At 35.1% G+C, this 10,308-nt stretch overlaps 1 protein-coding gene across 1 annotated transcript in view; it reads right to left on the bottom strand.

Moving 5' to 3' along the window:
• SKIC3 (SKI3 subunit of superkiller complex) overlaps positions 1-10,308 on the bottom strand; it is a gene marked incomplete at its 5' end in the record, with an annotated part of 72,807 nt that overhangs the window by 39,087 nt on the left and 23,412 nt on the right. The window contains 9 exons of the mRNA XM_007469751.1: positions 736-829; positions 2,903-3,044; positions 4,269-4,343; positions 6,395-6,463; positions 7,855-7,911; positions 8,025-8,086; positions 8,176-8,254; positions 8,413-8,557; positions 8,646-8,822. Coding sequence (XP_007469813.1) covers positions 736-829; positions 2,903-3,044; positions 4,269-4,343; positions 6,395-6,463; positions 7,855-7,911; positions 8,025-8,086; positions 8,176-8,254; positions 8,413-8,557; positions 8,646-8,822 — 900 coding nt within the window. The remainder of the gene's footprint in view (positions 1-735; positions 830-2,902; positions 3,045-4,268; positions 4,344-6,394; positions 6,464-7,854; positions 7,912-8,024; positions 8,087-8,175; positions 8,255-8,412; positions 8,558-8,645; positions 8,823-10,308) is intronic.

Below are 10,308 nucleotides of genomic sequence, written 5' to 3'. Positions count from 1 at the left end.
TCTTTCCCTGATAAACAAACGGCTTGTGGCCTCACTTCATTCAGGTCAGGCCTTAATTGCCTCCTTAGGAAACCTACCTCTTAAACCTATCTCAAATTTGCTGCTTGCCTCTCTAGCGTCTAGCCCTTTACTTTACTTTGATTTTCTTTCCTAGCAATTGTTACCATCACAGATGTTTATTAGCTTACAGTGCGCCTCCCCTCCACCAGAACATGAGCTCCATGAGAACTGAGCCTGTGTTTGTTTTAACTCACTGCTAAATTGCCACTGCCAAGGACACTGCTTGACACATAGCAATTTAACAAATATTTACTGAATGAATAAATATGATATGGTAGACATTAAAGTGATTCAAAATAACATGTAACTTTTTCTCATGCCTTAAATCTCATTTCTTCTCTGAATAAATATGTCTTTAATAATAAAGCGAGACAAACTGTAAAGGGACAGATTTTTCTAAAACCTGAGAGGTTTTCTGGGTTTTGTTTTGTTTTTTTTCTCTCTCTCTGTCTCTCTCTTTCTCTCTTTCTCTCAGGTTGAGCAATAGAAACGAAAATATAGCTGAAAATTTAGAACTGTATCTTTTCATATACAAAATGTAATAATAATAAATAATGAAAGATCAGGAAAAGAATCAGAACATTTTATTAGTACCTTCTTCATGAAAATGAGACTATATCTTAAAAAGGCCAACTGACAAATAAGGACCACATTTCAATTAAAGGGAGCCTTTACCTTTGGTATGCATCTGCTGCTTCCTTCTTCAGTTGTAGATGTTCATTTAAGTAACCCAACATTGTGAAAGCTGGAGCATAATTCTGAATTCTTTCTGGAAATCCAAAAATATCTTTTCTTTGCATGTGCATAATGGTTGTGTTTGTAAAATATGAGTTTTATTTTCAATTATTTCAATATTTTAAACTCTAGATTATTTCCTGAGGTCATGGGCACTGCTAAGAATAGTAGTTTGATTTTATCCTGACTATAAAATATCAGTAATCATTTCAGAACTCTTAAATTATTGAGTAACATCTATAGTTACATATGCCTTCTACTTATGTTTTAAAGTTTAAACACTTTTTTATTCCCAAAGGTATAACAATTTGAAATCATAGCTCATGTTAAAACTGGTCATTTGAATTGGAAGGAAATCCAGTTCTTTGGCTAGTCACTTAAGCCTTCCTGTGATTAAATTTAGCAACAATTTCTCTTGATGGTTCTGTTCCAATTTCTATGTATTTTTTTTTTTAAATTCAGTATTGTACTCTAGAAACAGAAGATGATTTGGGCACTTTCAGTGTAGTATTTTGAATTCTACTGTCAAAAAACATCATATATCTACTAACATGCAAAGGAGAAAGAAACACATCTGATCAACTTAAGTTGTGTTGGGAAGCAAGCCTTCAAATCTCTTAAACTGTTTAACAGAGTAGAGTATAATCACATCTTATGTGATGGTTAGGTTCTAACTGTCAAAGCGTAAGGTAAAAATCACACAGTTAAAGTGATTCTTGCAAAATTCTTAGGTCATCACACAAGGAGAAGGTCACCAAACTGAGTCAAATTAAGAGGAGACCCATAACCTTCATCCACTCTCACCCTGAGGCCAACGGTCAGCAGGACAAATGATTTATCTGCATTTTCTCTTGTCCCCCCTTCTCTCTTTTCTGCTTCTAAATTAATATTTTTTTGGCCAAGCACATATAATTGAATTTGTTAAATAAATATATGATACGGCTCCACTACAGACTCAAAAACCTAGCTATTTATAACTGTCAGAGACTCTTTGTTGTTCTAGGTAACTGAATTTTGCAGAAAGCTAAAAATTTACCTCTTTATGTAAACCCTTCACAAATGTTTCCCATTCTGTAAGGAAACCTATCAATAAAATTTCTGAACATACACTTTCTCAGAGGCATTCATTAGAGTCATTCATTTGGGCACACTGCATAACATTTTAATGTCCCGAAGTGCTGATGTTTATAAATGAACTGCCTTCTACTCAAGTGCCCCAGGCTCAATGCAGGAAGAGTATTACCATCCTGCATATTACAATGATGAGGCATTTTCTTTTCTGCTTTTCAGTTTACCTGATTCTTCATATTATTCAACTGTCGAGGGATAAATAAGATGCTAGTGAAACTAACATCTCTTGAGCATCTAGGATATGCCAGGTACTCTGCATAACATTTTATATATATCATTTCATTAAACCCTAAGCAATAGATACTTTCACTCTTGTATTATAGGTAGGAAAACTAAAATTCAATTTGGTAATAAGCCCAAGGTTTCATCATGGCTACTAAGTGGTGGAGCTGAGACTAAACCCAGTGTTAGTTTTATTAAGGAAGAAAGTTATTACAATAGATGGTTAATTAAATTTCACTATTCTGTCCTTTTCCTAAGCCTAAACATATTTTTCCAGTATGTTGAAGAAAGATCACGTGTTAAAGTGGGACGTTAAAGGCACTGGGTTTGGAACTTAAAGCATATTACCTCATTGAATTCTCACATCTCTGCAACCTCAGTATTATTATCTCTACTTCCCAAGATTAACAGAAGTTAAGGAAGTAAAATACTTGGCCTAAGACTGCAGAGAAAGTAAACAGCAGAGCTAGAATAGCAGCAACTCAGGACCATTAAGCTCCAAAATGCTTCCTACTACAACATGGGAATCACTTCTACCTTGAATCATTAGGTAATAACAATTTTCAGCACTCTTCAAAAATCTTTAGTAAAGTTTAAAAAGCAGAATACTTGGCCGTGGTGGGAGAAGGGCAAATTCATGTCTTAAGGACCTAATATTTAATTTGGAATTAATTTTAAATTTAATTAATTTACATTCTTTAAATTATCTTAACAATTATTCATATACCTTGCCATTGTATAACAGGTGCCTTACCTGTGTATTTACTCAAAACCAATTGTGCTGCTGGAATTGCATTCATCTGGAGGATGTTGTACTGGTACAGCTCCGTGTCTCTGTTGCTTTTATCTTGCAATGTTGTACAGACCCAATATGCGTAACCTATTGCTCCCTCGGTCTGTAAAAAGGCCAAAGTTAACAAGTAGACACAGGGTAATAAATCTTCCAAGAAAAATTAAGAAATGAAACAATGTACTTCAATACAGTAAATATCACATCTTAGTCTTCTAAGTCAACTGGTAAGTGCCTTTAAATAAAGGGTCACTATGATACAACACAGCTAAGAACATATTTAGATCACTTGCTTCAAACCTAAGTAGAAGAATCAAGCAGGATAAATAAAGGGGAAAAAACAGAGCCCCTCCTGATGGGTTGGTTTGCTTCTTCTCAGCATCATTTCCATAGGTCAAACAAATAATTACCAATCAAAAGAATTCTAAAACACTTTCATAAGTAATCGAGAAATGTCAACCAAGTCTAGTATTTATCTCATTTTTTTTGTATTAATAGTTAACTCCTTTTTATTGCTTAGCATTCCGTAGGTATGGACCTACCAGTTTGTTTGTTTTTTTAACATCTTTATTGGAGTATAATTGCTTTACATTGTTGTGTTAGTTGCCGCTGTATAACAAAGTAAATCAGCTATATGTACACATATATCCCCATATCCCCTCCTTCTTGCGTCTCCCTCCCACCCTGCCTATCCCACCCCTCTGGTCACAAAGCACCGAGCTGATCTCCCTGTGTTATGCGGCTGCTTCCCACTAGCTATCTATTTTACATTTGGTAGTGTATACATGTCAATGCCACTTTCTCACTTCGTATCAGCTTACCATTCCCCTCCCCATGTCCTCAAGTCCATTCTCTACATCTGTGTCTTTATTCCTGTCCTGCCCCTAGGTTCTTCAGAACCTTTTTTTTTTTTTAGATTCCGTATGCATGTATTGGCATATGGTATTTGTCTTTCCCTTTCTCACTTACTTCACTCTGTATGACAGACTCTAGGTCTATCCACCTCATTACAAATAGCTCAATTTCGTTTCTTTTTATGGCTGAGTAATATTCCATTGTATATATGTGCCACATCTTCTTTATCCATTCATCTGTCGATGGTGGTTTTATTTTTAGAGTCTCAGTTTTCTATTCTACATGACTACTTCATCTATTGAATCCCAATGTCATTTCTTCATCAGCTCTTTAATGACAGTTTAATCTGTTTTTTAAGAAAGAATGAAGAGTAGGGACAACTACTATCATTAACATCTGATACCACTATGTATTCAATTCCTCAAGGACAGTACTTTATTCATTAATGAATCCTGAAGAATGCTCAAATTCTTACGTGCATACTGAGTTCTGTAGTGTGCCTGAAGAGATCCATGGTGTCATAACTTCCAACTGTCTCTGCAATTAGAGCCTATAAAAGGAAAAAGGAGGCTCTTAATGTGTTTAAAAGGACTACTGCTACTACTATTACTACTACCACTACTCCTACTAACAATAATAATAATAAATGAAACTCTTTGGAGGAACCAAAGGTTTACTAGCTGTGCTTAAAAGCAAAGTTAACTTCTTTTTCAATCTTGGCTACTGTATTCCCATGGCTCAGAGGACCAGAATGACTTGTTAAATTAGCCCTTAAGCTGACAGATGCTTGCAGAACTCCATTTGCAACCAGGGAGTTAGTGAAATAATCCACATAAAACTCCTCAGAACACTGATACAGCTATGCTACCTTCTCCCTTCCCTCCCCCCAATCTATTCATACTGGTATTTGTCTGGATGAGAGTTGTTAATCATAGGGTCCCCTCAGATTCAACTGGAAAGTTTTTAAAAAGGAGATCCTCTCCCCTAGAAATCTAGCTTCCATAGATCTGGGTAGAGTCTCAACATGTTTATTTTTTAAAACTGCCTCACGATTTTAAATATTATAACTATGCCACTGACTTCATAGATTATGTGATAGTTAAAATTACGTTCAAGCTCATCTATCTTTTATAAGAAAGCAGGGTTTTTTTTTTTAGTTATCACACATTACTAATGAAGAAATTAATATTAAGCCACACTCTATTCTTACCATTTTAATTAAATCTACTAATTACCTCCTGAAATAAATTATTTTTAAGAACAGAAATAATTTAAAAATAAGAAAAGGGACTTCCCTGGTGGCACAGTGGTTAAGAATCTGCCTGCCAATGCAGGGGACACGGGTTCGAGCCCTGGTCCGGGAAGATCCCACAAGCCACGGAGCTACTAAGCCCGTGCGCCACAAATACTGAGCCTGCACTCCAGAGCCCACGAGCTACAACTACTGAGCCCGCATGCCACAACTACTGACGCCCACACTCTGCAACAAGAGAAGCCACCGCAATAAGAAGCCCACGCACCACAACGAAGAGTAGCCCCCACTCGCCGCAACTAGAGAAAGCCCACGTGCAGCAATGAAGACCCAATGCAGCCAAACATAAATAAAATTTAAAAAATAAATAAATAAAAATAAAAAAAAAAATACTTAAGTGACTCTGATGAGCATCTGAGACCTACTGACCTACAGCAGTGTGATTCAAAGTGAAGGCCCTGGACCACCAGCATCGTCCTCAGTTGGGAGCAGTTAGAAATGCAAATTCTCAGGCCCCCTGGGTCCAAAACCTTACATAGAGATTAGTGTAGTAATGCCACTGCTCCCAGATGCTACCACAGCTAATGGCAACAGGAGTTTGCCTTTCCTAACTCTGCATGTTTCACCAATTAACTAGAATCAGACCCAAGAGTCAAAGTACAATAGAAGATATCTAATCCCTGATTAATGATTTTCTAATAGGGATGATGCTCCCACTAGTCTCTGAACTGAAACAATCAACCACTTACTAATTTATTACAACTTCTCAACTAGACAAGACCTTGGAGGCCACTCAGGCCAACCTCCTTCAATTTCAGGTAAGAAAAATGAAATCCAGAAGTGATATGTTAAGGTAAAACAATTAGTAAGTGACAGACTCAGACTAGTAACCTGATTCCTAGTTGGCAGTACAAATATCTAAACTTTGCCGGGCGGGGGGGGGGGGCGGGCACTCATAAACAAGTACCAAATCAAATATGAAGATTTTACAGAAAAGGAGGAAAACATAATCAAAATGATCTTGTAAATGTTCATTTTTTTGATAAATGTATGCTAACAGAGTTCTAGGTTTATTTTTTAAGAATAATAATGGCAGAATGATGGTGTTCAAAGCCCCTCAAATCAAAGCTTAATCATTACAAGCTGTATGACCTTGGGCATGAGACTTAGGATCTTTTAGCTTCAACTTCCACACACAAAGAGCCTAGCACAGCAACTGGCACAAAGTAAGCCCTCAAATGCTATCATTATTATCAGTGTTGTTTATATTAACACGTTATTTATAGCACTTTCTATTAACATGTTAGTTATAAAACAGATTATTAATAACTATATGTTATATATCTTACTTGTCCAATCCAGCACATTAAATAAGATGGATCAAGGGATTGAGCCATTTTGAAAGCTTCATGAGCTTGCTAGGAAAAAAAGGCAAAAAATAACAAGCCATTTTATAAACTTTATATTAAAGCACTTATATTTAAAAAGCATAAGAGAATAAGAAAAGTCAGACCTGTAAACAGAAATACAAATGAACCTAAAACTTCACTGTTTAAGCACAATTGGCAATGCTTAACACTATGTCTTAAATATAGTCCTGAAAAAGTCCCGGATTCAACAGATTTCTCTACAGGCTTAGGGATTCTGGTCCTCAATGAAAGGGCACTGTAGGTGTCTACTTCATAGTCTGCAGAACTTTGAACCAATCACCCATCTATTTGCTAAGCCACAGGTCTGATGGAAATAATTAGAGAAGGCTGAATCTATTCCCCTCTCTTGGAGCTCAACTGGGAAGATAAAAACTAACAACCAGTGAGGTCTGAGACCTGCTACTGGGCGAAAGGAGTGGTCAACATAAATCTGAGCTAAACAGTTAGGAAACTTTCAAGTTACCCCACTTGGGCACTTTAAATCATATGCTTTTTTTTCCTGCTACAAAGAATAACTTATTATACGCTGCTTTATATTGTTTTCCCAATAATCTATCTATGTGTGGCAGGAAACAGTCTTTTTTTCTCATAAGAAAGTAAGCTCATGGGCAACAACTGCACCACACTACCATAAAACCACATTCGTAGCTTATTAACTAAGACTTATCTTTGTTTAAATTTTTAAAAAATATTTTCACATATTTTAAGATCCAAATTAATATTTTTCTTCATTCTATTTACAATCTTCTAAAGCAATCTCTGCAGTGACTTCATGTATCCCTGAGAATACCACTGAAGCTATTTTAAAAGGATGATATTTAATATACTGGCTGAAACACAAAACAGTACAGATGTGCTATTATATATAGATTTGTGGAAACTTCTAAACATGACCTATAAACATGCTCCCCATTACTGTAGCTCCAATTCTCTATATACAACTCTTCACGTATGACAATTTACACCGTGGCATGTAAAGGGATTAATATCTGCTAAAGCCAAATCTAAATTACCAAGCAAAGGTTAAATTTAAGTTTCTAGAGAGTACTAATAAATGCCCTTACTTCATCACCCCACCCCCAACACAGCCTACATGAGACTCCTCTTAATGTGTAAAAGATAAAAAGAAAAACACCCAAATAATTCATAACAGAATTAATCTCCAAATGAAAAAAACAACATAATTATAAAACCAGAAATTTCTTGTGACACATTCATTATTCAAGTGAATGCTATCAATGATCTAGCATATTAGAGAGCATGCTGGATAGATAACAATGTGCAAAGTATTTCTCCAAAACAAGTTAAGCTATTATGAAGAGGACATATATAGAAAATGTTCTTTACTTTTAATAGGACAAAACAGACAATATATGTACCTCAATCTTTTCATTTGCAAGGTATAACACTCCCAAGTTGGTCCATGCAACAGCATTCTAAAAAACACACATATACAAAATTAGGTCCCTTGTCTATATAGCAGTCTCAGAAAATCATTAACACTAAATTTTGAAGTTATTTTGCATAGACAGAGACACATAACACTCACAATTTGTTCTGATTGGATTGATTTGATGAAACAGTGCTGAGCAAGGGCATAATTTCTAATACCTGAAAAATACAGATTTCAATAAAACTGAACTTTACTGCCTGAAAACAGGCAATCTTCTAAAAATATCGAAGTGTTACTCAATTCTTACCACTGTAACATGAAACTACACCAAGAGCATTCCAGTATAAGTGATTATTACTGTCAAGTCTCACAGCCTTTTTCAGACACTGAAAAGTAAAAGTAGATAAATTTTTCTCAGAATATCAGCATTTATATCAAGTGTGGTTTTATGTGAGAACACTACAGAATTTACTTTATCAAAAGCATCTTTCAGAAAAGTCCTTAGTTTTTTTTAAAGTTTATGAAAAATTTCTCAAAACCATACATGCAAAGATTTCTCCAATAGCTCCTGAAGATCATTCGACTTGCTGCCTGTTTCTGCTAGATGTTGTGCTTGGCGATAATAATTAATTCCAAGATCACACCACGTGTTAGATGTAGACATCAGTTTTAATGCACGACCATAACACCTATAGAAATATAAAAGTGAATGTTATATTGTGTTACGATGTTCTAATTCGATTTGAATGTCATCCACTGGCAATCTTTGTAAATTACCTTCCTCCAAGATGGAGGAGCTCATTTTTCTTTAATACTTGTTTTCCTTCTTTCTGACCTAGGAGGACTCCTAAGACACTAACATTCACTTTAGATAGTGAGACAGCATACAGACTGGTACAAGCATCCCCAACTAGCTTCCAAAGGCAAGACACATCAGCTCGATGCTGCAGAGCCCTAAAAAAAAGAAACAGTGTAATTCTTACAAATTATTTCCAAAAAGTATGGCATTTATCTCCTTCACTACTACATACAATTAAAACAGAAAAAGTATACATACAATTTTGATTTAGTTCCTTAGCTAAATGCAGTAAATGCTTTACTGAATTCCTTCTAGCCATCTTGTATCTTATCACCTCCTTATTATGAAGAAAGGAAGAGGGGAAGGAGAAGGAATTGACTGTTTTAAGTGACAGAAACTTTGCAAACATTTCTTTGGTACTCTTTATCATTTTTCTTAGAAGCAGCAGAAATCACATAAATACATCAATAAATTTTCCAGGACCAATTTACCTTTAATACTGAATTTTTTAAACTATGCTTTTTGTGTTTGTCTATTTAAACAAAAAGCAAAGCAGTAAAGTTGGTAACTGTCTCATAGTTGATTATTATAAACTTGGGTTTTGCTTGCAGATCTTCCCTCACATATTAAAAAAAAAAAAAGGACTAGTAAATATAAAATATATTTGGTAGTCCAAATGATTTTACTCTCTGAGATCAAGAATACCAAAAATCTAAATATGAGAATGTGAAAAACCGTATTTATTGACGCAAGAAAGACTCAGTGGACAAGCTCAAAAAGTAAATAAAAATATTAATTATGGTGATAAAGGGCACTTCTTTTTAGAATGAGAAAATCTCAGTTATTCATTTCTCTTCACTTTTCTCTTCTCAAAATCTTACAAATAAAACACAGCAATTTCTCAATTAAGCCAAGTCTCAATAATCAGCTATCACAAACAGCTATGTTGCTGGCAGATGGGCAAGCAGATGGAACATTTTTCATAGCCTTTTCTACTCATGGAGTCCAGCCAAAAATCATTTTTCAATGTCTTCCTGAGAAACAAGATTAATTACTGCAGTCATCACTGAAAGCCCACTGTGAGGATCAGGAGGAAGGACACTATTTGTAGCTCTTTTGCCTAAATATCTTAGTGTAATTTCTAAACTTGACAGCATGAAAGAAGAAAACAGAGAGGAAAACAGAAAACACTGGCGATTTTAGCAACCTAAACTCTTATCTCCTTTTAAGTTCAATAAAAAATAAAACATCTGTAAAGTGAAATAACTTCTATCACCTTTACACCAGAACTGTGGTAGTGTGAACTTTAAATCTAGAAGTAAAGTAAATATAAATGTGGGGATATCACTTTAAAAGTTTTGTATACCTCCTCATAATTAGTTGTGAGTGTTATCCAGAACAAAATTCCCCAGACTCAAAAAGGCAGTATTTGTAGCTGAAGTATCATCACTCAAAGGTTCACATTTACTCTTAAATACTAGTTCAAACAAATTACACCCCTCTTCATAATACTTTCCTCTTTGGAAAGAGCTATATGTATTACATAAGACTTGAAAAGTAGCAATAAAAATCAGTGGGAGAAAAGAATGAAGTTTTCATTTCAGATTTGGTTCATGTTCAAAGCAAGGTAATTCTAGAGCA

The sequence above is a fragment of the Lipotes vexillifer genome, unplaced genomic scaffold, assembly GCF_000442215.2.
Source record: "Lipotes vexillifer unplaced genomic scaffold, Lipotes_vexillifer_v1.1 scaffold67, whole genome shotgun sequence".
Lineage (NCBI taxonomy): Eukaryota > Metazoa > Chordata > Mammalia > Artiodactyla > Lipotidae > Lipotes > Lipotes vexillifer.
The sequence above is the reverse complement of the archived record's forward strand: the minus strand, read 5'-3'. Positions and strand labels throughout refer to the sequence as shown.